The sequence below is a fragment of the Lepidochelys olivacea genome (assembly GCF_965140295.1).
Source record: "Lepidochelys olivacea isolate rLepOli2 genome assembly, chromosome: 27".
Taxonomy (NCBI): domain Eukaryota; kingdom Metazoa; phylum Chordata; order Testudines; family Cheloniidae; genus Lepidochelys; species Lepidochelys olivacea.
In genome coordinates, this window is record NC_140437.1 from 16,143,655 (window position 1) to 16,171,559 (window position 27,905).

The following is a 27,905-nucleotide window of genomic DNA, read 5'->3' on the forward strand; positions in this document are numbered from 1 at the left end:
AGGTCTGGCAGCTCTGATCTTTGGGGCTGTGTCCCGGAGTCGGTTCCCAAAGAACTTTCTTTTGGACCCCAGTTTATATAGTGAAATTTGAGTCCTTTTAAACTATACCTTAACCAATTGTTATACTAAAATTTTACTAACCAATCCTAACATAGTGTAATAAAATTCTCTAACCAATCCTACCCCACCACCCTAATTAATTATGTAACAGACAATTAAAGAACCAGACAGAAACCATACAGATAAACAATAGGGAAGTGGGGAGCATAATGACAAAACAAAGAAATGAGGATTTTACACCCACAACTATTGATAAGTGATTTCTTGACCGACAGGATGCTATCAAACTAAGTTTTCTTTAACCATCTTAAGATCTGTTTCTTTATCTGGTGATGGTAGGTGCCATTAGGACGGAGTCTCCTTCTTGACAGCCTAATATTACATTGTTTTAATGTAATTCAGATGGAATGTGAGGATGTGACTTCCTGCTTCTCAGCTAACTCAGCTGCTCTTTTAATCTGGCTGCAGAGAAAGGCCTTAGGCTTTAGGCCTTACAATATGGCTGCAGACAAAGGCCTTATCCTTACAACCTCACCACCTTTTCCTGCACACAGTGGCAGGCATGTACCAGGGCTCAGATAGTATGCCATGCGGTCTAATTTGCTGTGCACTTGTGCAGGATCATTCCAGACAGGATATTGGGATTCTCTTAGCCTTTATTTGGTAGGACATGGGGCAATTTGTCCCTTTCCTCACTGTTACACACTGCACACCAAGACGAAAGACCAATGGATCTCAAACTTTTTTACTGGCAACCCCTTTCACATCGCAAGCCTCTGAGTGCAACCCCCCTAATAAATTAAACACACTTTTAAATATATTTAACACCATTATAAATGCTGTAGGCAAGCGGGGTTTGTGATGGAGGTTGACAGCTCGTGACCCCCCATGTAATGACCTCAAGACCCTCTGAGGGGTCCCGACCCCCAGTTTGAGAACCCCTGTGAAAGACAGTCCTTGCAATTTACCACAGTAAAGTCATGTTGAGATAAGGGAAATTATTCCTTTTTACACATAACTAATGTATTTTATATCCAATTTCTAGACCTTTGTCTGATAGACCTGCAGTACCCAGAGCTATATCGTGCCATCTATATTTAAGCAAAATTTCCCACTGAAATCAATAGTGAGTTCTGTTTAAACATGGATGGCAGGTATGGCCCCTAGAAATCAGTTTCTTTTCCTAATGAGTATCCCAAAAGAGACTTTTAGCCTTGAGCTGCTCCTGGACAGATATTTCAAGCGACCCTAATGAATATCATGCTTTAGGGCAGGGGTGGGCAAACTTTTTGGCCTGAGAGACAAATTGTATGGCGGGCCATGCATGCTCACAAAATAGGGGTAGGGTAAGGGCCGGCTGAGGATGCGGGCTCTGGGGTGGGGCCAGAAATGAGGAGTTCAGGGTGCGGGAGGGAGCTCCGGGTTGGGGTGCAGGGGGGCTTAGGGCTCTGGGGTGGGGCTGGGGATGAGGACTTTGGGGTACAGGAGGGGGCTCCAGGCTGGGACCGAGGGGTTTAGAGGGTGGGAGGAGGATCTGGGCAGGGGGGTTGGGGGTACAGGGGAGGGGTGTGAGGGCTCTGGGGTGGGGCCGGGGATGAGGGGTGCAGGACGATGCTCCGGGCTGGGACCGATGGGTTCGGAGGGTGGGAGGAGGATCAGGGATGGGGCAGGCTGTTGCGGCCTGGGGTGGGTGAGGGCTCTAGCTGGGGAGGATTGGCTTCGGGTACAAGAGGGGGCTCTGGGCTGGGATCAAGGGGTTCGGCGGGCAGGAGGAGGATCAGGGCTGTGGCAGGGGAGCGGAGGGCCTCAGGAGTGCAGGCTCCGGGCAACGCTTACAGCAAGCAGCTCCCGGAAGCATGTCCCCTCTCCGGCTGTGAGGCATGGCCAGGTGGCTCTGTGCGCTGCCCCATCCGCACGTGCCATCCTTGCAGCTCCCATTGGCCAGGAACTGCAGACAATGGGAGCTGCGGGGTTGGTGCCTGCAGATGGGGCAGCGGAGCAGGGAAAGCCCCTGACCCCACTCCCTGGCTGGAGCACAAGAGCAGGACAAGCCCCAGATCCCGCTCCCCAGCGGGAGCTGAGGGCCGGATTAAATGGCCTGATGGATCGGATGTGGCCCGCGTGCTGCAATTTGCCCACCCCTGCTTTAGGGTGATGGTTTGTAGCTCTTTCTTGATCCACATTTTTTATTTTTACACCCTCCCATTTAACCTGGTATCACTCACTGAGAATCCACAAAGCATACAAGGCTGCATACAGTGCAAATAGGTTTGATTGGGCTTCATTATTCCATAGGTAGGTTAAAGAGGGTCTGTCTGTCTGTGGAATCAGTCCACAGGTATACATCATTTCTGCAGTTATGTTCTTTTCTTCTTCTGGCAGAGAAGAGGCCAAGCTGAAGTTGCTTTCTCTGCCACTGGAAAGAATCCACTCCAAGATGTCATCCATCTTTGCAAAAAAAAAAAAAGGAACCATGAAACAAAGGGTAAGGGAAGACAGTAAAAATTACTTGAAAAGGCAAATGAAATGTTTGTTCATAAGGTGGGACATCAGCTTACTGCCCTAATGGCTACCTTACTGGTTTGGAGTCTGTAACTGTATGAAATATGCAGGGAGAGGAGGAGAGCAGAAGCAGTTATATTGATCTTCAGAGAGCAGTAGGCCACAGTTTTCAAAAGTGATTAAGGGATTTAAAACTAGGCACTCAAAATCACTAGATGATCTGATTTTCAGAGGGTGAGTGCTCAGTGCTTTCTGAAAATTGGGACCATTTAAGGTGTTTCAGGCTGAGCAGCCAAAATCTCTGGTTGCTTTTGAAAATCTATCAGATTTGTAGGGCACCATTCGCTAGTATGTTGTTTTTCATGACAAGTATGTGAGAATTCCTTTAGTTAAAGCAAGTGAGGTCAGGTGTCATTTCATGCATAACCTTATTATGATTTTTTCCTAGTGATTCCAATCTTTTTCCTTTTGTCAAACATGGGGAAATGCTGCACTCCTTAGAATCATAGAATATCAGGGTTGGAAGGGACCTCAGGAGGTCATCTAGTCCAACCCCCTGCTCAAAGCAGGACCGATCCCCGACTAAATCATCCCAGCCAGGGCTTTATCAAGCCTGACCTTAAAAACTTCTAGGGAAGGAGATTCCACCACCTCCCTAGGTAACGCATTCCAGTGTTTCACCACCCTCCTAGTGAAAAAGTTTTTCCTAATATCCAACCTAAATCTCCCCCACTGCAACTTGAGACCATTACTCCTCCTTCTGTCATCTGCTACCACTGAGAACAGTCCAGAGCAATCCTCTTTGGAACCCCCTTTCAGGTAGTTGAAAGCAGCTATCAAATCCCCCTCATTCTTCTCTTCTGAAGACTAAACATCCCCAGTTCCCTCAGCCTCTCCTCATAAGTCATGTATTCCAGTCCCCTAATCATTTTTGTTGCCCTCTGCTGGACTCTTTCCAATTTTTCCACATCCTTCTTGTAGTGTGGGGCCCAAAACTGGACATAGTACTCCAGATGAGGCCTCACCAATGTCGAATAGAGGGGAACAATCACGTCCCTTGATCTGCTGGCAATGCCCCGACATATACATCCCAAAATGCCATTGGCCTTCTTGGCGACAAGGGCACACTGTTGACTCATATCCAGCTTCTCGTCCACTGTAACCCCTAGGTCCTTTTCTGCAGAACTGCTGCCAAGCCACTCGGTCTCTAGTCTGTAGCGGTGCACGGGATTCTTCCCTCTTAAGTGCAGGACTCTGCACTTGTCCTTGTTGAACCTCATCAGATTTCTTTTGGCCCAATCCTCTAATTTGTCTAGGGCCCTCTGTATCCTATCCCTACCTTCCAGCGTATCTACCTCTCCTCCCAGTTTAGTGTCATCTGCAAACTTGCTGAGGGTGCAATCCACACCATCCTCCAGATCATTTATGAAGATATTGAACAAAACCGGCCCCAGGACCAACCCTTGGGGCACTCCACTTGATACCAGCTGCCAACTAGACATGGAGCCATTGATCACTACCCATTGAGCCCGACAGTCTAGCCAGCTTTCTATCCACCTTATAGTCCATTCATCCAGCCCATACTTCTTTAACTTGCTGGCAAGAATACTGTGGGAGACAATGTCAAAAGCTTTGCTAAAGTCAAGGAACAACTCGTCCACCGTTTTCCCCTCATCCACAGAGCCAGTTATCTCGTCATAGAAGGCAATTAGATTAGTCAGGCATGACTTGCCCTTGGTGAATCCATGCTGACTGTTCCTGATCACTTTCCTCTCCTCTAAGTGCTTCAGAATTGATTCCTTGAGGACCTGCTCCATGATTTTTCCAGGGACTGAGGTGAGGCTGACTGGCCTGTAGTTCCCAGGATCCTCTTTCTTCCCTTTTTTAAAGATGGGCACTACATTAGCCTTTTTCCAGTCATCTGGGACCTCCCCCGAATGCCATGAGTTTTCAAAGATAATGGCCAATGACTCTGCAATCACATCCGCCAACTCCTTTAGCACTCTCGGATGCAACGCATTCATTTCGGTAGGAGGTTTATATGAAAAAGGACTGGAGGATTTACTTCTTTTAGGTATTTTAGGACATTCAAACCTCATCCTTTAATCATTCATGTGGCTTTTTTCTGAACCCTCTCCAATTTATCAACAACCTTGAATTGTAGACACCAGAACTGGACACAGTATTCCAGCAGCTCACAGCAGTGCCGAATACAGAGATAAAATAACCTCTCTACTCCTACTCAAGATTCCCTTGTTTATGCATCCCAGGATTTCTTTAGCCCTTTTGGCCACAGCATTGCACTGGGAGTTCATGTTCAGCTGATTATCCACCATGACCCCAAATCTTTTTCAGAGTCACTGCTTCCTGAGGTAGAGTCCCGCACCCTGTAAGTTTAGCCTACTTTCTTGGTTCCTAGAAACATACATTTACATTTAGCCATAAATGCATATAGTTTGCTTGAATCCAGCTTACCAAGCTCTGTATCAGTGACAAGAATAATGGTGAGACTGGAGTGTGTGGAAGGTTGTACTGCCATGTACTATTTATCTGTCAGTGTATCTACCTGGATCTTTGATATTTCTAAGGCAGGTTTCCTGTTCTGCAAATGAATTAGAAGTTTTAGCCTCCAGAGCTGCTTATCTGATGCCTTTCAGCAGCACTAAATTAATCCCAAAGAACAATAAATAGAAACTAGCTAGCAGTCCGAGTGTGAAAGATGTTATCACAGACAGCACTGATAAACATTTTCTAACCAAGCAAGGGACAGCCAACACTTTTATACTCTGCTGTGTGCTATGCTTGAGCAGACTAGGTATTTACTCTTGTTCCTTTAAGTAACAGGCTCACTACAGATGTAGAGGAGCATAAATCCAGAATGTTCTCAGTCCATCACTTTTTACTGCAGATATGTCTGCAACAGAGTAGTGACAGATGTAAGGAACCTAGCAGAAGATACATGGAGACAGATTCCAAAGTGGGCAGATTAAGTCTTTTCCTTATACTTTAAATACTGTGAGACAGGCTACAACTAGCAACAGTCTATAACTTGTACTGGGAATATTGAGGGAGGATATTTGAGATCCAGTTACTGCTATTGGAGACCTAATGCAGCACTGAATTAGTCAGCTGGATACACAGACGATCACCGCCTTCTGGCCAGCTGATACTGTTGTAAGATCTAGGGAACAGGAAATGCTGGAGTTCATAGTGCGTCCCAAGCCACTTTGAGTCATGTCAGGGTATAAACCTAGCAAAAGAATGCGGGGGGGGGGTGTTTGGAGAGGGGGAAATGGAACCGGGTGTCCTATAACTCTGGTTTGGCTAACATGCCTGGGAAATGCTGCTGGTTCTCATTGGGGATAGGGAAGAAATCAACTGAAGCATTTTAGTGGAGGTGGAGGGAATGGTTTGGTGGATTCAGACCCATCATGGTCTCTGTCCACATCTTAGTCCATGGCTTCCTGCAAGGATAAACTGGAGACTAAGGGCCTGAGTTTCTAGAGCTCAGTTCCCATTTTCAAAGGCGTCAGCACATTGAGGGCTGAGCTCATGGAAAAATCCAACCAACAGTGTGACACATGGGATCTGTTGGGTCTCCAGCTTTTTTGAAAATCTGGCCCCACAAAATGAACAATGGGGCCTTTTTCTCACTAAAACATTCCCCTCCTACAGGTATTCGACCTCCAGCTAAAAAATCCACTCCTAGATATTAATCCACACAAGAGGCAGCTGTGAGGACATAGGTCAAAATGGCTTGGCATGGTTGCTCTGCAGTTTGAGTTGACTATAAAGGAAGCATCTTGAGCTCATATAGCACCTTGGTGAATCTCAGATGTACCATGCGTGCCGAACGTCCTGCTGGATGCTGTGCTGAGCTGTATCAATCAGCTTTATTGCAGTGTTAACGAGTAAATATTCAAAGATACAAGTGTGGGAGGATCTTACCAGCTCAAGCTGCTTGGCCACCATATTCTTCTCTAGGCAGGTCACAAGCAGGGTCAGCAGTCTAAAGTCCAGATCTGCGAAAATTAAATCACAACCTCAGGGAGAGCCAGAAAAAGAAAAATGCTCGGGGTGGTGTCCTTTAGAGCGGAGCTGTTGAAAGTTCTGGGTGCACTGTAATAATTCGTTACTGTGATTCATGCTTTTAAAAATACAAAATACCTTCTTTTCTTAATTGTTCAGTGCAGGTGAAAAATACCAGATTAACAGCCCTTAGGCTGAGAGTCCTTTGTTGCTCGAGCAGGTAGAGTGCAAATGGCAGCAATGTGCAAGATTCTGTGCACATCTCCCCACTGATGTGCCTCAGCCCTGATCTGAAGGGACCACTACTTGATAAGAGAGGGGAATTCACTCTCTAATGTCCATTCACTTCTGGTTATGATTAAATGGTGGTGTTAGTGATGTGTATTCCTGTCCACTAGGAACTGGACTGAGACCCACCGAACACATTTTGCATAGGCCACTAGTCATCGACAGGGGTAATAACTTGTGCTGAATTTGAGCAGTGATTCACTACAGAGATGAAAGTCTCAGACTGCCATAGACAATCCCCTGAGCTGGCCTCTTCCTCTTGTTTCTTTGTTTCCTGTGGAGCCCTAAAGATCTCCACTCTAAACCTACAGACCCCTGAGATACTGTTTTCTGACCACAGCCCTTCCAATCAAGGATTCACAGCTGTGTCAGTGGGAGAATGCTGTTGCACTTTACTGCAAGCAGTTGATGTCTCACCATGACCAGGTGTCCCAAGGTGGGACTTAGATGAAATAAGAAGCAATAGTTTTAGTGAATGGCCGACACAGATTCTGTATGTTCCATGGCAAACCCCAAGAGTTGGAAGGTAAAAAATGTAGAGGAGAAGGGGAAAGCTGCAGAATACCACAGCAGGAGAGAAAAATGGAGGGACGAGAACACATTGGGATCAAGGTGAAGCCAAATCTCAGAGCCATTCTGAAGATGCAGAGGGGACTTGCTAAGGTGCATTCCATCCCTTGAGATTCTCCAAAATAGTGTTTCTCAGCCTTTTCAGGTTGCTGACTGCTTTTTCAAAGTAAAAAGTTTTCATATTCCCCATACATTTACTTTAAAAATAAGAGTAAAAATGTTTCAGTGATAACAATGCTAAGCCTCTATAATTTATTTAAGTGTGTGTTTTGAGAGGTTTATAAAGAACACTAGATCTGGAAGGGCGTGCAGGGAGTAAAGAGGTGGGTTTTTATTTGGGGGGGGTTGCTTTAGATTGTAATAAAATTTTCCACGTCATGACCCCCCTGATAGTCTGTCATGACCCACTGGTTGAGAAACATTGCTGCAAAACTAAGCCCACTTCTTTACACAGCCTTTCCAAGACCACTTAATTGCACACTTTTCTATTCTGATTTCAGTTGCAAAAACTTCCCCTAGTTTTTTGCTTCCTTCTCACCAAGAAATTTTCCAAATTCATAACTAGCAGTATGAAAAAATTATACAACTCAGATAGCAAACTGCAGTCTTCCTTGACTCTCCTCTTAGAACTCCACGAATCTCTCTCATTCATAAACTTTAGCACACACACACAAAGCTAAATCCGTTTTGCAGCTGCTCTTCCACAAGTCTCAGATCAAAGATCTGAGGCCCATCAGTGCTGCCAGAGTGGTGCCTATCCAATTATTTAAGGAACACATTTGGTAGTTGGTCTGTCTGTCATGTATGGGTTTCATGTTTGAAATCAGTGCCTTGGAAGACGCTTAACCTATAAAGACCCAAATCCATTTCTCCAGGAATATGAAGTGGAAAACATCAAATAGGGCCTCGCATTTTAAGTTAAGCACTGGAAGAGGTTACCCAGACAGGTTGTGGAATCCCTGTCACTAGAGGTTTTTAAGAACTGGTTAGATAAACATCTGTCATGGATAGTCTAGGTATACTTAATCCTGCCTCAACGCAACGAGGTGGGCTAGATTACCTTTTGAGGTCCTTTCCTGCTCAGCATTTCTCTGATTCCACGATTTTGCTCTGATGTTCAATATACTGCTGACCCTTCCACTCCCTCATTATGCTGGGTTTGTACTTTCCTGACATGATGTAGTAGTAGTGCAAAGCCAGCTGCTTCCAACCTGTGAAAGCCTCGTTTCCTGGGATAAGGTGAACACTGCTCACTGTAGAGCTTGATACTTCTAGTGAAACTTCATGATAGCATATAGGCTGGACTTCTTGCAAGATGGATTGGAATATCTTACATGTGCTTCTGAGCATATCCCAGAAACTCAGCGAGATTTGTGTACTACTTGAATATTATAGACAGCACTGGCTGAACAGCAATATCAGTTGAAAGATATCAGTAGAAAGAATCAGTAGAAGAGACATCTCAGGTTGGGTTTTCTCAAGTTCTCAATAGACGATACAGTCCTGATTTTGAGAAAACACAAGGCCAATAGAAATTCTATATCATACTGAAAAAAATCAACACAGGAAGCTCAGATGAGCAGATGGGTATATGCTTATTTAGATCCAACACATAAAACTACAGAACTCTATGTGGAAAACCTAGTTCTTCATGGATAAGGACAATCGGTCATGCTTTCCCCAAGCCATAAGTTTTTCAAGCAACTTTGGGACTGCCTCTGCATTGACTGAAGTCTCCGTACCTTCTAAAGAAGAGCACAGGAAGTGTATCGGTTGCAATAATGAAGGGGCTTCTTCTCTCTGATCTTCACAGAAAACTCCTAAATCATGAAGCAAATTTTCCACCTGAGGCCAGAGAAATTCATCCAACGAGTCCAGCATTGAGTGCTTAGGTTGACCCCCTGCCAAGAAAAGCTCCAGCTGGTGGTAAAATGAATAAAAGAAGAGGAGGGGGGAAAAGGACGGCTGTCAGTCAAAGTATAGTTCCTTCCCCCAGAAGATTGGCATTTTGTGTGTGTGCGCACGTGTGTGCAAACATGTATGACATAGATACCTGTCCCCTTAGCACTTTACTGGGACCACCAGACAAATGGGAACAACTCTCAGCCATTAGCCATCAGGAAGGATGCAAAACTGTGACATAAAGGTGAAAGGCTGCACTCTAAATCCCATTACTAATTTCCTGAACCATCCAGTCCCACAGTGAATGCAATGGTTAAAGTATTTTTGACCCACATTCTCATTTACATTAAGGCCCCTTTATGTTCCTTTAATTTACATCAACTTTAAGGCGTACTTACACTGCCAGAGTGGTGCAAAGGAGTCTTAATGCAAATGCAAATCAGGCTCTGTGTTTTAAACCCTTCCTTTTGGTAGCTCACAACTGTCTAACAGCCTGGTCTATACTTAAAAATTAGATCAAGTTAGCTATGTTGTTCAGGGCTGTGAAAAATTTTGCTCCCTGAGCACGATGGTTAGGTTGACCTAACCCCCAGCATAGGTGCACCTAAGAATTTTTCCATTGACCTAGTTACCACCTCTCAGATAGGTGTATTAACTAACCACATTACCAGAAAACCCCCTTCCATCAATATAGGTAGTGTCTATACTATGACACTACAGCAGCTGTAGTGTAGTGATCTAGCCCAGAGGTCCTCCAAGTGTGGGGAGTGCCCCCCTACGGGGATGTGGAGGATCATCCAAGGGGGTCCAACAGGGCCTGGGCCAGCGCCCACGGGGGTGGGGAGGGAGCACCACCCAGCCCCACCCCACACCCAACTTTGTTCCAGTCCCATCCCCAGCTGCGTCCCCAGCTCCCAACCCCATTCCCAGCCCTGTGCCAGCCCCCACGGCTCCCTCCCCAGCCTGGGGCCGAGGCTGGGAGCAAGGCTGAGAGCGGAGCTGCACCTGGCTGCAAGCCCAGCTGCTGGCCCCCACCACAGCCCAGCTGCGGCTCTGCTCCTGCCCCCAGACCCACCCCAGCTGTGGCCCCAGCCTTGGCCCGATTACCCCTGACCACATCCCATCCCCCCAAACCCCTCTGCTCCCAACCTGGGCTCCGGGGGGTGCAGACAGGGGTGAGGGGGGGGTGACCCTCAAAAGTTGGGGACCGCTGATCTAGCCCATAGCTCTGTTATATCTGTGGTGAGTTACAGAGTACTGTAGTAGCCAAGCAGTTGGAGTGATGAATGTGTCTCTAATCTCTACTTAAGTGGCACTTGGCATGCATTTATTTCACAAATGCACCAATCAATGTGTTTCTTGGCTTAATGTGAACTTGTCAAATGAAATTTAAAGAGCACATACCACAGTTTTAACATCTGATATAACATCACCATCCTGCAGAAAGCTCTTAAAGGTTCCCAGCAGTTTGATCCTGAAATCCTGACTCAGAGACATCAGCTGTGCACATTCTTCTTTGATGGTGCCCTTCACTTTCTGAAATGCTGGTGGTGGGTAAAAAGCAACATGCATCAGCACTCAGCCAACCTACCCACCTAACGGGTCATTAAGCTACTCTACCAAGTCTGACAATGGTGTGATGCATACATCAATGTGGTCTAGCGCTAAAGCAAGAGAGGGGAGTCAAGCAATGATGTTTTCACTGCAATGATGCTAACCTATTTGGGAAAAAAAATTTAAACTAAAATCAAAACACAGTAAAATAAAAATAACAGAGCTAATACTAGACAGCCAAATACTGAGCAGTGCTGAGCATCTGTGACTCTGGAGACAGGACTCCTGGGTTCCATTCCCAGCTCTGTTATGGGTTCATTTTGTGAACTTGGGCTAGTCACTTCAGTTCCTCCACCTGTAAAATGGGATTGCCAATATCCTCCTCATAAGGATGTTTTATTGACTAATTGTTGTATGTTAATCACTTTGTGGGGTGCTAGATACATGGAAAGTATTATTACTTCTGCAGAGCCCCTTTTCAAACCCTCTGAGATCCGAAAAACAAAAGCAAAATATGGAGAAAGGAATTAACAGCATGCTGCTTGCCTGTTAGTGAAGGCTCTGACTTATCCTTGAAGCCTGAAATGAGAAAAACACCAGTTTTATCATTGTACTACAATTAAATTGAAACAGAAGCTTAACAATAATGTGTCCTTCTCTGGGGCCCTTTCTCAAGACTGTCACAGAACTTTACAAGCAACCATTAACTGAGCTTCACAACCCCCTAGGAGCTAGAAATAGTAATGGGGGAGTGTAGTTATACCCATTTTACACCAGAGTTTACTAAAATCCAGAGAGGTTAAGTGGCTCAGGGCCACCCATCAACTCAATGGCAGAGCCAGGAACAGAGCCCCGGAGTTCCTGACTCCCCTTCCTTTTCACTAACCACTAGACCTGCCTTCTAATGACAGTCCAGATATGTGCCAGGTAGTTTTATCCTCCAGCTGTTTTTTATGGGGTCTTCACTCATAGCAAATCTACCAGCTGATCATTTACCTGCATCCATTGGTGCTGTCATATGAGAGTCCCTCTTAAGAACCCAAGTCCAGCTGTCATTCTTTCAAACACAGTGACTGAATTTGGAGTGTCTTTCTATTATCCCTCTAGGTTTCCACTCCAAATAATTTCCCTTTCTTTCTGTCCCAGAAACATTTTTTTGAGTGATTCATGTCTGGTAAAGCAGCCTAAATTAATTTCTGGCTCAGCAAAATACCCATGCCGACTCATTTTGACTTCAGCCATTATGAGACATGCCTGAGATGCATTGCAGAGAACCAGCTAGTTGAAAGATGCTGAGGAGGAGGGGAATATAAATGATATGAAAAAAGAGCGCTAAGAAAGATAGAAGTTACATGTAGCTAGAGTACAACAATAAAATAAATTGCTTACCATCCGAAACAAATAAAAATTTCCTGTTTTGTGCCAATGAGCATTTACCTGGAGAAGAAAATAGAAATTATTATTAATGATATTTTGACCTTCTCATGCTATGATCTCAAAGTGCTTTCCAATCACTCACGAATTAGGCCCTCAGCGTATGTGTAATCCTTGTACATTTTTATATCCTTGTGATGTTACACTCCATAATGCTTTATGGAAATATGCTTATGAGTGTAAATATGATGTAAATGGAATATGCTTTATGCAAAAGGTCTCTTGTAAGGTATCATTACAAAGTTTCAGAGTAACAGCCGTGTTAGTCTGTATTCGCAAAAAGAAAAGGAGTACTTGTGGCACCTTAGAGACTAACCAATTTATTTGAGCATGAGCTTTCGTGAGCTACAGCTCACTTCATCGGATGCATCATCCGATAAAGTGAGCTGTAGCTCACGAAAGCTCATGCTCAAATAAATTGGTTAGTCTCTAAGGTGCCACAAGTACTCCTTTTCTTATTACAAAGGTTATAACCTACTGAATATATTTATCCTATTTGTATGAATGTATCATTCTTGTATCTGAAACTAGAAATATGAAGTATAACTCTGAGGTCCTATTGTGATGATGCAAAGTGTGGGCCATTAATGGTGGTTTAGAATCTTGATGGCTCCCATTGACTATGACAATTGACTGTAAATGGTTCTGTTTACCTGCAAGCCTACCTGTATATGTGTGTGCCAGCCAATGGGTAATGAAAAATGAGGTCTTACAATGTTATGTGACCATGTCACCTGATACTGGAATTCATCTTAAACCCTGGTGCTTTTCCATTTAGAAGGAGGGGTGGGGACCCAGAGAGACAAAGGATTCCCGCCTTGTGCCAAAGCTATAAAAGGGGGTGGAGCAGGACAAAGCGGGTCCCAGTCATGAGAAAGCCCCTGCTTTTCACCTAAGATGCTGGCTGGAACTAACAAGGACTGTATCAGGGGAAAGGATTGGGCCCAGACTAGGAAGGAGTCTAGTCTGTGATAAAGCTTATTGGAAATCTCTGAGGGCAAGATTTACCTGTAATCAGTTTCTTAATGTATTAGGCTTAGACTTGCGTGTTTTGTTTTATTTTGCTTGGTAACTTACTTTGTTCTGTCTGTTATTACTTGGAACCACTTAAATCCTACTTTTTATACTTAATAAAATCACTTTTGTTTATTGATTAAACCCAGAGTAAGTGATTAATACCTGGGGGAGCAAACAGCTGTGCATCTCTCTCTATAAGTGTTATAGAGGGGGGACAATTTATGAGTTTACCCTGTATAAGCTTTATACAGAGTAAAATGGATTTATTTGGGGTTTGGATCCCATTGGGAACTGGGTGTCTGGGTACTGGAGATAAGTGATCTGCTGAGCAGTTTTTGGTTAAAGTCTGCAGCTTTGGGGGCATGGACCAGACCTGGGTCTGTGTTGCAGCAGGCTAGCGTGTCTGGCTCAACAAGGCAGGGTTCTGGTGTCCCAAGATGGCAGGAAAAATGGGCTGAGAGGTAAATTCAGCACGTCAGGTGACCGTCACAAAGGGGTCTCTGTGACCGAACCCATCACAATCCTCATGTCAACAGATCAGGAAACTGAGGAACAGAGAGGGTAAGTGACTTGCCCAAGGTCACAGTAAATCAGTGGCATACAAGCCAGGAGTCCTTGTAATGGTATCATCAGAAGTCAGTGGACATTTGACCCCCTACCAAATGAAAGTGGTATAAACTTGTGTAACCCTGACCCATATTATCTAATCGGTGCCATGAAACAGAGATCAATCCCTTTCCAGCGCTTCTGAGAATCATACTTTTAGTCCAGGTGGGAAATTCAGCCCCCAACTCTAGCCACAAGATTCAACTGCCATGTTTCACCTCATATTGTTGTGAGGAAAGATAAAATGCGCTGTGGTTTGGCCTGCAGAAAGCAAAACGAATATAACTGCATTAAAGTGGGACCCAGTACCCCACGCCACATGTGACTTAATGGTTTCAACACTTAGCTTAGATCACTTACAAAGTGTTCCTTCCTTCAGGATATTCAGGGGCTGTACAACATATGCCAGCACTGTGCCCTGAGGAATTGTCATAGTCTTCTTTTTAATGCTCTTTCCCCGCCCCTGTGGAGTCAAACACAGCCACATGTCTCCGGTGAGATTCCTAAGGCAGGTCAATAAATCCTCACGTGGGTATGTTATAAACGAAGTGGCAGGGAGTAGCTCCCTTTGATGGACACCCAACCAGCCAGTTAGATGTAAAATCCCTCTTGGTAGCTGTTCTCTACTTGCTTTACCTGTAAAGGGTTAAAAAGTCCCCCAGGTTAAAAAAAAAAAAGTGCCAATGGGAAGGGAGAACTTTTTCAAATTGGGAAAGAAACTTGCCCATTGTCTGTTGTTCTCTGGAGAAGGAGACATCTGTAGGACTCCAAAGACTCTGTAGCTGGAAGCAAGACCAACATGAGTGAAGGGGGTGTGTGGATTTTGCTGGTCAATGAAGGGCTGTCAATAGCTGGTAGCTGTGAGCCCACAACTGGATCAGGGTCACCTTCCCTTTTGCGGGAAACAGGAGTGTCTGCCCCAGAGGGGAGCCCAAAGAGGAATTTTAGGTATACTGCCTCTGATATGGACAGTGTCCAAGTCTCTGGCAGTAAGTTCAGGAGGATGGGGTGATGTTACTCTCCATATGATTTTAGGAAAATATGCTAATGAGTGTGAATATAATATATCATAGAATATCAGGGTTGGAAGGGACCTCAGGAGGTCATCTAGTCCAACCCCCTGCTCAAAGCAGGACCAATCCCCATTTTTTGCACCAGATCCCTAAATGGCCCCCTCAAGGATTGAACTCACAACACTGGGTTTAGCAGGCCAATGCTCAAACCACTGAGCTATCCCTCCCTCCCAGTGTAACTGGAATATGCTTCATGCAAAAGGTCTCGTGAGGTATCATTACAAAGTTTATGATCTACCGAGTATGTTCATCCTATTTCTATGAATGTCTCATTCTTCTATCTGAACCTAGGAATATAAAGCATAACTCTGCATATTCGCAAAAAGAAAAGGAGTACTTGTGGCACCTTAGAGACTAACCAATTTATTTGAGCATGAGCTTTCGTGAGCTACAGCTCACTTCATCGGATGCATGCCGTGGAAACTGTAGCAGACTTTATATATACACAGAGAATATGAAAAAATACCTCCTCCCACCCCACTGTCCTGCTGGTAATAGCTTATCTAAAGTGATCATCAGGTTGGGTCATTTCCAGCACAAATCCAGGTTCTCTCACCCCCTCAGAGAGAACCTGGATTTGTGCAGAAATGGCCCAACTTTATTATCATGCACATTGTGTAAAGAGTTGTCACTTTGGATGGGCTATCACCAGCAGGAGAGTGAATCTGTGTGGGGGGGTGGAGGGTGAGAAAACCTGGATTTGTGCTGGAAATGGCCCACCTGATGATCACTTTAGATAAGCTATTACCAGCAGGACAGTGGGGTGGGAGGAGGTATTTTTTCATATTCTCTGTGTATATATAAAGTCTGCTACAGTTTCCACGGCATGCATCCGATGAAGTGAGCTGTAGCTCACGAAAGCTCATGCTCAAATAAATTGGTTAGTCTCTAAGGTGCCACAAGTACTCCTTTTCTTTTTGCGAATACAGACTAACACGGCTGTTACTCTGAAACTCTGCATATTGTAATTATGCAAAATGTGGGCCATTAATGGTGGTTTAGAATCTTAATGGCTCCCATCGACTAGGACAATTGACTGTAGATGGCTCTGTTTAGTTGCAAGCCTTCCTATGAGTCAGGCCAGGAAGAATGAAGGCTTGGGGTCTCACGGGACATGTGACCATGTCACCTAGTACTGGAATCCATCTTAAACCTGGTGCTTTTCCATTTAGAAGGAGGGGTGGGGGGACCAAAGAAACAAAAGATTCCTGCCTTGTGCCAAAGCTATAAAAGGGGGTAGAAGAGAACAAAGGAGGTTCCAGTCATGAGAAATCCCCTAGTTACCATCTGAGCTGGAGCTAACAAGAACTGTACCAGGGGGAAGGATTGGGCCTAGACTAGGAAGGAGTCTAGTCTGTGAAAGAAGCTTATTGGAACATCTCTGAGGGCGAGATTTTACCTGTAAAGAGTTTCTTAATGTATTACGCTTAGACTTGCATGTTTTGTTTTATTTTGCTTGGTAACTTACTTTGTTCTGTCTGTTATTACTTGGAACCACTTAAATCCTACTTTTATACTTAATAATCTCACTTTTGTTTTAAAATATAATTTAAACATGCCCTGTCCAATAATTTTTTCTAGGTATGAAAGATGAATTTTTATACCTGGTTCAAGCCTCACACAGCATTCCTGCTTATAGCATTGCTGTTCCATGTCTCCTTCTCCAGAGAACAACAGACAAAGGGAAAGTTTCTTTCCCAATTTTAAAAAGTTCAACCTTCCCATTGGCTTTTTTGGTCAGGTGCCCACTTTTTTTTTTTTTTTTTTAAATCTGGGGGACTTTTTAACCCTTTACAGGTAAAGCAAGTAGAGAACAGATACCAAGAGGGATTTTACAGCTAACTGGCTGGCTGGGTGTCCATCAAAGGGAGCTACTCCCCCTGCCACTTCATTTATCACAGGGTACTTGACAAGCTTTGATTCTTGGCAGAGTCTATGGGGGGAAGAGGGCAGTTCTCCAGCTCCTTTATCTGAAACAGGCTTTTGCTTATTTATGGCTTTTAGACACAGTTGCTTTGGAGCAAGTATGTCAGGAGAAAGGAACAAGCCACAGGAAATAGCCTCCTGTTATGTGCCTGATTTCAGCAGAGCAAAATGCCATGTAAACCTAGTCTCCTCTCCCCACCTCCCCTCCCTCTCTCAGAATCTTTGTGTGACTTTAGTATTAGTGAAAGTATGGCCCGTGGATAGCTCAAGAGCCTTGGACATGATGGGCACTAGCAGCATCCCAGGCTGTGCTTCTACAATGCCCCTGCTGGCGTGCCTCAAACTTCACCTATTGAGACCATCCCTTGGAATGAGAGGAGTTCTTATCCAAGCCATGGGCTTATCTTTGGAGATTGCCTGTAAGTGGGCCAGTTAAAGCCAATTGTGTTGTTGGTTTTGTCAATACCTGTCCACTGAGAACTGGAATGAGTAGTCTGCCTTCCTTTCCCCCACCATCATGTCTTTTCCCACTCCCTGAGGCTTGGCGTGGATGTTGCTGCATTCATATCTACTGCACAGCACTGGATCTGTGACCTTCAGAGACCTTTAATTGGTCCGAGGAGACACGAGGTGCCTGGCAGCACTCCCAGACTGGGCAGCAATAGATCAGGATGGGAAATTAAATCAGAACCTCATGCATGGTGGCCACACAGAGTACTGCTACCAGAGGCAGCGAGTCCCAATGTACTGACACCCACCCGTGAAGTTCTTCGACTGCTGTGTCACTTTTGTGCAATATGTGCTACAGCGTGTGGGGTGCGGATGACACCAGCTGCCGCTTTCTCCATGCTGCTAGCGCGTGACTAATGGAAGATGCTGTTCCTGGAAACGAACACCTCTGGAGGGCACATAGAATTAGAAGGAAGATCATTTATTTTTACTGTTGATTTCATTTGTTTATTTCACTAATTCATTCCTCCAGGTGCCTTACTAGGTGATCCCAGTATCATGCTCTTTGCCAGCTGGTAGTTACAAATGTTAATACAATGGCTCCAACCACAGCTGAGTCGGAGAGCTGATTGAAATGACACAGTACAAATGCACAAACCTGTATTTCACCTATTTCCCCTGCTGCGATCACGGCTTTGCCTCCTCCCTGGCTCGTCTTCTGAATGTGCAATGGTTCCTTTAACTCAAAAGCCTCAGTCACGACATACAGCTGCGTCCCAGGGGAGCCTGAGAACTCCTTTATGAACTTGTGTGACATGTCAATTTTCCTGCAGAGGACACAGAGTAACAATGAGAACATCATCTGCTGTTACTACAAAGTGTCTCAGCCCTTGTGCTTCAGGGCATCTGCCAAATACTAACTGCATCTGGTTAGGAAAAAAACAATTAAGAGCAAGTTGTTCCTAGTATAACAGGAGGAAATCTTTACACCTTCTTCTGATTAATGCTCTGTTTTAGAAACATACATGGGCCTAGGCACTCAGACACTAGGGTGACGAACAGTTATGAATGTATTTACCCTGATAAAACCCCTGTGAGGCAGGGAAGTGCTATTATCCCCATTTTACAGATGGGGAACTGAAGCACAGAGAGGCTAAATGAGTTGACCAAGGTCACACAGGTTGCTTGTGGTAAAGCAGTAAATTGAGTCTAAGCCTCTGCAATTCTATTGCACAGTTTAACCACAAGGCCTTCCTTCCTACCTACACAGCCCTGCAGGACTCCGCAGGGCCACAGGGACTGGGAGTGCTGTGCTCCGTCCTTGTTGGAGAGGAAATGTCATAAGTCACTCCACAGAGAACACTCTGGCCCGCGGAGGAATTTGTTTCCCCTGCCAGAGGGTTGCTGAGCTCCAGACAGAGGTTTACCTTCCTCAGCTAGCAAGATGGCTTCTGTGGTGCAGGGTATCCAGGGGCTAGGAATGGGATTAAATGCTGTGCGCTGTTGTATTCACGTTGGGCTATATGGGCCCAAAAGGTTAAAGGTGTTAACATGACCTAGTCACTGTCCAACACTAAACAGTTTTAAACCAGGTTTGGGGTTTGGTAATAGAGACTTCCGCATGCGTATTACCACGGCAAACGCAATATTAACATTTTAGAAACTTTTATTAAAGATACAGAAAAAAGGAAACATAGGTAAAGCATTTGAAATGTAAAGTATTAAGAAAGGCTTTCATTTGCTCAGTGGTTTGAGCATTGGCCTGCTAAACCCTGGGTTGGGAGTTCAATCCTTGAAGGGGCCATTTGAGATCTTGGGCAAAAAAAAAATTGGGGATTGTGCCTGCTTTGAGAAGGGGGTTGGACTTAGATGATCTCCTGAGGTCCCTTCCAACCCTGATATTCTATGATTCTATGTCTCTGTCCCTATACTGAGTAAACTGAACCAAAGTCCAAAATTCTGTATCTATGATTCAACAACATCTCTTATTCCCTTTATCTGGAGAGAATTTTTAGAAGGAAATCCCTCCTACTTTCAGTCTTTTAGATGGTATTCAAGAGGGTAGCAACGGTCTTGAGGGGAAAAGAGAAGAAGGGTTGAAATGGGCTGGTGGTGTTGTTGGGGCTGTTGTCAAAGTCCGATCAGGTTTCCTAAAAGACAGGAGAGAAAACAGCAAAGATAGAAAATGCCACTTCTGTCTCTGGTATTGACTTTTATTTGCACTCTTCCTGCTGCAGAAACAGGTGTGGAACATGGTTTTATTAGCCACTCCGAGACCTGGCAAACTTATAACAGCCTTGGGCTGTTTGGGGCATTGCTTTTAACCACCTCTTTGATTGCAGGCTTACAGCAAGGTTGCAGAATATGCAGTGTGGGCAGGCTAAGCCAGGCTCTTATTAGACAGAAGAAAAAAAAAAAAAAAAGAGAGACTGGGGATGCATCACTTGGAAATAACAGAGGAGGAGAAGGACCTCTGTGTATTGGTTGATGACAGGATGACTATGAGCTGCCAATGTGATATGGCCGTGAAAAAAGCTAATGCGGTCTTGGGATGCATCAGGTGAGGTATTTCCAGTAGAGATAAGGAGGTGTTAGCACCGTTCTACAAGGCACTGGTGAGACCTCATCTGGAATACTGTGTGCAGTTCTGGTCTCCCATGTTTAAGAAGGATGAATTCAAACTGGAACAGATACAGAGAAGGGCTACTAGGATGATCCGAGGAATGGAAAACCTGTCTTATGAAAGGAGGCTCAAAGAGCTTGGCTTGTTTAGCCTAACCAAAAGAAGGCTGAGAGGAGATATGATTACTATCTATAAATATATCAGAGGGATAAATACCACAGAGGGAGAAGAATTATTTAAGTTCAGTACCAATGTGGACACGAGAACAAATGGTTATAAACTGGCCATCAGGAAGTTTAGATTTGAAATTAGACAAAGGTTTCTAACCATCAGAGGAGTGAAGTTCTGGAACAGCCTTCCAAGGGAAGCAGTGGAGGCAAAAGACATATCTGGCTTCAAGACTAAGCTTGATAAGTTTATGGAGGAGATGATATGATGGCATAGCCTAATTTTGGCAATTAATTGATCTTCAACTATTAGCGGTAGATATGCCCAATGGCCTGTAATAGGATGTTAGATGGGGTGGGATCTGAGTTACTGCAGAGAATTCTTTCCTGGGTGACTGGCTGGTGAGTCTTGCACACATGCTCAGGGTTTAGTTGACTGCCATATTTGGGGTCAGGAAGGAATTTTCCTCCAGGGCAGATTGGCAGAGGCCATGGGGTTTTTTTGCCTTCCTCTGCAGCGTGGGGCACGGGTCACTTGCTGGAGGATTCTCTGCACCTTGAAGTCTTTAAACCATGATTTGAGGACTTCAATAGCTCAGACATAAGTTAGGGGTTTGTTACAGGAGTTGGTGGGTGAGATTCTGTGGCCTGCGTTGTGCAGGAAGTCAGACTAGATGATAATAATGGTCCCTTCTGACCTTAAAATCTATGATTTTAAGAAAAGAAATAAGATGAGGAAGGAAAAGAACACCGGGGTCCGGGGAGAGACGATAAGCAAGTCTCACATCCCAGGTGGCGTTGGGATTTATCATCTGGGTCCCACTCTTTGACCCAGTCTGGTTGGGACATCTGTTGAGATTAGGACAATAAAGTCCCAAAGATGTAACAGTGGATCCTGGGTTCCCAGGAGATGGTGGAGGTGACAGCCATAATGGTAAATCTCACTTCTTCTGGTCCACCCATCTCCCAGACAGCAGTTGTGAAACACCTTTCGATTTTTCCCCGAAGTCTTTTAAGGACCCCAAAATGGAAGTGGTGGGTGGAATAGCCCCTCCCCTCATTATTTCATCCATAATTAGGCCTAATTTTTGACACACCAATTTTGGTTTATTGATTTCTAGTCTCACACTTCCCTTGTTTACCAGGTTTAATATTTGCATATTCCTTGAATTATATTAGTAGGCCATTTTGTTTGTAATAATTCAGTCTGTCTCCCTTTTGTACCTTTTCCCCATCAACATTTGTTGCAACAGGTCATTGTGTCATTTTATAAACTTTCACTCACTTTTTACTGTTGAGCTCACAATTAGTCAGTTTGCAAGCCCAGTTATTGCAACAGTGCCTGGCTGTGGGAAGTAGATCTCAAGGCTGCAAAGGCAAGTCACTCCCAAAAGAGGTAAAATAAAAATCCATACTCACCACTGCCCTTTTTTAACCACGTAGGCTTTTCTCACGGATATCTGAGAGACTGAGAATAAACTCTTCCCTGAGCAAGCAAAGTCCACCTCGGTGGGCTGTAACTTAAGGCTGAGCTTTCCTCCTGCTTTCTGGTCTGTGGTCTCGGAGTATTGTAACAGATCAACATATTTCACCTCTTGGGAAACAAACTTAATCAGGTTTCGTTTATTGCAGAAACTCTTATTTGTACTTGTTTCTTTAAGGTTTACCTCATATCTCACCAGTGGCTTCCCACGAACCCTCAGTATACCCAACAAAGCCACTGCTTTCTTAGATGGCTGGAAACTAGTCTCTCCCAAGGAAGTTGGAGTCGACCCAGTGTACGCTGCAAGTGAGCACCAAAATCCAGGCAGGAATTTGTGAGTGACCTGTGAGGTCTAGTGGTCAGTCAAAACATAAGACTGGAGGGCTTAGATCTCCTGAGTTCTAATCAGGCTCTGAGACTGACCTGCCCTGTGATCTTGTGCTTGTTTCCTTGTGGCTTAGTTTACCCATCAGAGGAAACAATGTAAAAAATACTTACTTAGTGTACCTCCCAGGAGGGTTGTGAGGGCTTAATGAACTACTGTTTGTAAAGCACTTGGGACCCTTGAATGGAAGAGGCTATAGAGGGGCACAGTTATTAGTCGACCCTTTCCCAAAATAACTGGTGATCACTTTAAGTCTGAATTCAAGTCATACCTGCATCCATAGTTGTTCCTTCTTTGAATATATCTGTAAGTTTGTAGGGGGTGATGAGATATTTTGGGGGTTGTAAAGGCAGCCATGGCTGCTTCTTCGTGACCAGACAGAAGGGTCTGTAACTATCGGCACTAGCCAAGCTGGATATAGGAATGAGTCTCCCGTCAGAGTCCAGCTCTTTTGTGAGCTGCTTGGCCGCTTTAGCAAACATTTCCAGCCACTTGTAGCCAAATCTAGTTAAAGATGGTATCTGATGGGTTAACAATGGACCATCTGTTGAAGGCAAATTGGAATACATGAAGTTAACGTAATAATCCTGCTCATCTCTTTTCATCTGTAGATTGCAAAGCACTTTACAAAGGAGGCTATTATTAGTTATTGTCTGTATTATGGCAGGACCTAAAAGCATCAGCTGTGATCAAGACTCCATTGTGCTAGGCACTGTACATACTTATATTAAGAGACAGTCCCTGCCCAAGGAGTTTACATTCTAAAGAGATAATATAATCAATACATTACCTCACTCACAAGAGTGTTCTTAAGGTTATTTAATGTCTACATAGTGGTTTGCAATCTTTGGCTGACAGGCTCAATATAAATGTGATGTATTATTATGATCATTGTTATTGCTTACATTCCATTCGAAGACCTTCTGAAATCATAGAAGATTAGGGTTGGAAGAGATCTCAGGAGCTCATCTAGTCCAACCTCCTACTCGAAGCAGGACCAACACCACTAAATCATTCCAGCCAGGGCTTTGTCAACTCGAGCCTTAAAACCCTCTAAGGATGGCGATTCCACCACCTCCCTAGGTAACCCATTCCAGTGCTTCACCACCCTCCTAGTGAAATAGTTTTTCCTAATATCCAACCTAGACCTCCCCCAATGCAACTTGAGACCATTGCTCCTTGTTCTGTACGTGCCACCCCTGACAACAGCTGAGTTCCATCCTCTTTGAAACCCCCCTTCAGGTAGTTGCTTAACTCCAGGAACGGCGGCCTTAAAAAAACCCACCGAATACAATGAGAGTTGTTAACACTGCTGTTTGAAGAGCGACACGTGACACATAATTTCCTTTGGAAATTTGGGTTCAGGCTGGACTAGCTATACAAGTAATGTCTATCGTGGTCTTGTCTGAGTCCATAGTTGATTTTATTTTTTGTCCACCTCCTGCAAACTATTTCCTGGAAAATGTAGCATGTCTGGCAGTACCTGCTCGGGAGAAGCCTGGGAATGGAATAGGTTGGAATAAGCAGGTGGTGCTGCAGATCGGGACCAAGGCACACTGATACAGGAGCAGGCCCCAGAGCTGGAATAGCAAGGGGCTGCAGGTCAGGATTGAGATGCATTGGTAGGGCTGTATGTAGGGGGCCCAGGACTGGAATAGCAAGGAACAGGTGGGTCAGGAAGGACTGAGGTGCACCAGCAGAGATCTGTGCAGAGAGCCCAGGGCTGCAATAGCAGGGTGAAGTGCGGGAAGGAGTCAGGACCGAGATGCATTGGCAGAGGTGGATAAGAGTCCCAGGACTGAAAGAACAGATATTGAAAATGGGAATGAAAAGGAGATTTCTGTCAGCAAGTTTAAAAAAACAGACATACCTGGACTCTCACGCCTCACTTGTCCTGTGTGTGGAGAAAGTTCCCAGTTGTTTTAATTGTGAGGAGAGGAGACATAGGATGGCACCAGACCGTACAATACGTTCCCACCAGCGAACTTCTGCCACTGAACTTGAAATCACTAAGCAGTGACTTGCTTTAAGTTCTAGGCTGTGCTTACCCACAAAGGGAAGTAGTTCACTGGCAGTGGATTGCTTCACTTGTTATTTTCTTCACATGACTGTAGCCTTTTATTTTTGTTTAAAGTGAATTTTGTAATGTGGTATTGCACCCCTGTGGGCTCAGCTCTGGTCACTTATAGTTTCAAGCTTAACAGAGTGAAAATCACCTCTGCTACTTGCTTTAGATTTAGAGTCTGTAAGAACAGATAAAGAGCAAAGGTGGTGACCACACATACATTCATAAGTACAAGGTATCTATTTTACAAGTTTTATTAAAATTACAATTAAAGTTATGATTACCCAAGCATATAGAAATTCTATACAAACCTATGCACAAGTTGCAAATATAGTTATACTCACATCCTTAACAATAGTGTTAGGGTCTGATGAGTCTCTCATGGATTGATCATCAGTAGAGGGATGGTTCCTGCTGGAGTGTCCCATAGGGAGCTCAATTTTCCCGCTCTGGGCACCCCCTTTTATAATGTAATTCTGACTATATCGCATTAACATTTATGCGCATCATGCACCCTGCAAGGGCATGTGTTAGAAAATGGAATCTTACTCTTACTGTTAATTTTTCGCAATATGATGCATTGGTACATCTTTTCATGTAATCTTAGGGCACTGGGTTATTGTTTGGTCCCTTATGTCAGCATTTCTTAGCTCCAAGGCCTAAAATAGCTAAGCTAAACTCTTGTAGGCCTCAGCCTACAGGCCTTTCATTTCAACCCTACTCACTTTCACTTAGATACCTAATACATGATTATCCTTCTAACTACGGATCAGTTTTATACTTCTATAATCCTTCAATTTAACTCTATTTAGCATACGATTATATATATAACATAACATGTCAGTTAATTATAACATCACACAATAAATGAACAATGAACTAAAATCATTGGCTACATGACTCAGAAACTTAGCAAATTTCCTTTGGAACTCCACAATTGAGTTAAGGGTTGCGGGGGGGGGGGGGAGTTTTGGTGATTGTCTGCAAAGATGAGGAGAGGACAGAGTAGTTAAATAGACATGGGAAGTATTGGACAGGAGACTGGGAAGGAGAAATGGATGAGACTGTTCTTAAGTCAAATATCTTTTTATTAACACCCCTAACGTAGGTAATAAATCCTATTTATAGGATCTGGATTCTTTTATTTTTCCATCAATGAGCTAGTACGGTTGTTCTTTTATATAGACAACCGATGGCCCTGTGAATAAAACAGGGTCCCTTTTATTGAAGACAGTGTAAAATCAAACAAGTCTATTTGCTTTCCAACAGGAGACAATGAGCTAAGGTTCTAAGCATTGGAACAATAGATTAGGTGCAGCTCATAGGATTCCCTACTGGTTAGTAGTGTTACCTTCAGTAGGGGAAAGTTACCAGCACCCCCTGCATTAAGTGAAAGAGACTGGGGTCTGTCAAAAAGGTTCCTCTCCTTCCCCACTTGAGACCCAATTAAACTGGTTGTTAGCTAGAAAATTCCAACAGGGAATTCACCTCTGCAGAGTCCACGGTGTCTGACCATGAGCTTGTTGTTCCAAAGCTAATTACCCAGCAAATAGCTTGTTGGTCCAAGATTCTGTGCCATCCATTGCTATGGGTGCCAGAAGACCCAGAGAGGGAGAAGGTGGCTCATAGACCTTTCTTCTCTAAGTCTCCATCTCCATAAGCACCAAGTGGGGCAGGCCAGTGATGGCAGATGGGTGCCTTCACATACACACATCCCCCTCCTTCCACAGCTGATCCCTGAAAGGTCAGAGGAAAGTGCCAGAGAGGCTAACTTGTGTAGATAAGAAAGGACACAACCACTATCCATCTGGGAGCGTATCATCTGTAGGAGTGTGGCCGTCAAAACAAGTCATGTCATGTTTGTGTCTGGAGCAAGCCATGTGATACAGGAGGCTAAATTTCCCATGAATGGGAGCTGTTGTTCCATATGCAGTCATGAGTTTGACCCTTTGTGGGACTGGGAAAGGTCACCTGCAAACTCCAGTAGCGATGACTATGGATTTGTCCACCAACAACACCACCTTCTTCTACTATTAGCTCTAGTAGAATGCCTTGTGTTAGCTTAAGATGCTTGCCCATTACTGGCAGCCAAAGGTCTTTCCAACCCTGCACTGGGTGCAGACTGATCACTGCAGGGGTCAGGAAGGACGTTTTTCTCCTATGTGTAGACACCTCCAAATTATGAAATCCCAAGGAGGGAGGGAGCACAGACATACACTGTGTGTTCTTTAGCCTAGCTGCTGGCCTTGTGCATCCTTTGGTACCAAATTTGACAGATTGTTTATGCTTTGGTACACAGAACAATATGGTCTAGTGGCCAGAGCATGGAACTGTGCACCAGGACTCCTGTGTTCTTTTACTGTCTGTGCAATTGATGGACCTCTTGGACAAGTCTCAGCTTTAGATTACGAGTGTTATAAAGCACATATCATGAGAATTAATGTTTGCAAAAGGCCTTAAGATGAAAGTTTCCCTGTAATGTAAAGACAACAGTTTATTAGCTACTTATCTCTTCCTCTTAGGGGCCTCTGAACTACGCCCCTGCTTTGTTTTACTGCTGCTCTGCAGCAAAAAATAAATAAAAAATAAAAAAAATCAATGCTTATCAAACAGAAACAAGATAAAATATGGATTGCTCAGCCAAAGAGCTACCAAAGGGACATGTTATAACTATGTGTGAGTATATGAAAGGTGTAGGCCATAAGGAGAGAAGGGAATTGTTTAGAGTGGTGGGGGGGGGAGAGAGGTTGCAGCCAAGAACAATGAAGTGAAACTGGGCCAAAAAACAAACAAAAAAACCACACTTATTGATGGAAAGTTAAAGGAAAATTAACTTATTAACAAATGGACCTGTGAGTGTCTTTGGTTATGGTGCTGTTCTGCAGATTCGTCTGCAAAATTCCCTCTCCGGAGCTCTGACAGAGCGGGGAGGGTTCTCAGATGGCGAGTGTCTAAATAAAGGAAGCAGTCACGCAACTGAGCTTGGAAGAACAGTTCTTTCGCATGGTGCAATTTCTCCCACCACCTGCTGACTTCTCTGCAGCCCTTGATGGGGGTAGCAGAGTTGCAGCCCAATCTGTTTCAATTAGGAGATTTTTAAAAGATATTTAAGCATCTAAAATTTGGTGCCTAGTGGGATTTTCAGAAGCATGTCAGTGCCTAACTCCCATTGATTACAATGTGAATTAGGCACATAGGAGCTTTGAATGTCCCATTAGGTGCCTATCTGCATCTTTAGGACCTACATACCTTTAAAGATCTGGCCCATTTTCCTTCTCCATCCTTCGTGTACCGATCAGGTGCAATAGTCATGCCATGCAGTGGATTGGGCACATGCGGCTGAAACCAAAATGAATCCTCTATGTACACAAATTGCAAAGGGGGAAAACAAATGGCTTCCTGGGCCTATAGTTAACAGTTCTGAACAGATGCCACAGCTAAAGCTATGCACGGTACAGAGGAAGCGCTGGTGATAGCTGGCATGCTCACTTTCTGAGAGGGGAATATGAATGACTGTAACCTTACAGCAGCCTCCCTGGGGTCCACCAGTGCCTATGGGAACCAGTCTGAGAGGAGAATGGCTCAGAGGCAAAGTCAAAGTCATTGAAGAAAGAAGCCAGGAAATATATATATATATATATATATACACACACACACACACACACATACATATACACACACACAGTCTGTCTGGGGGTAGTTCAGATCCCACTGCACTGAGCATGGTATAAATGTTTAGAGGCAAAGAGAGGGAGAATAGCGTCACGGAGA

At 44.4% G+C, this 27,905-nt stretch overlaps 1 protein-coding gene across 1 annotated transcript; it reads right to left on the reverse strand.

Annotated features, from left to right (window-relative positions):
• Window positions 1-1,636: 1,636 nt before the first annotated feature.
• LOC311513916 (gasdermin-D-like) lies at window positions 1,637-24,062 on the reverse strand. The gene is made up of 11 exons (XM_084616112.1): window positions 23,940-24,062; window positions 22,341-22,613; window positions 21,621-21,795; window positions 18,070-18,238; window positions 14,323-14,425; window positions 12,295-12,342; window positions 11,452-11,484; window positions 10,756-10,895; window positions 9,192-9,369; window positions 6,511-6,584; window positions 1,637-2,508 (listed from the first exon to the last, which is right to left on the reverse strand). Exons 2-11 carry the CDS (start codon window positions 22,549-22,551, stop codon window positions 2,278-2,280), a joined length of 1,362 nt encoding a protein of 453 aa, XP_084472238.1. The 5' UTR covers window positions 22,552-22,613; window positions 23,940-24,062; the 3' UTR covers window positions 1,637-2,277.
• Between the last annotated feature and the right edge of the window lie 3,843 nt (window positions 24,063-27,905).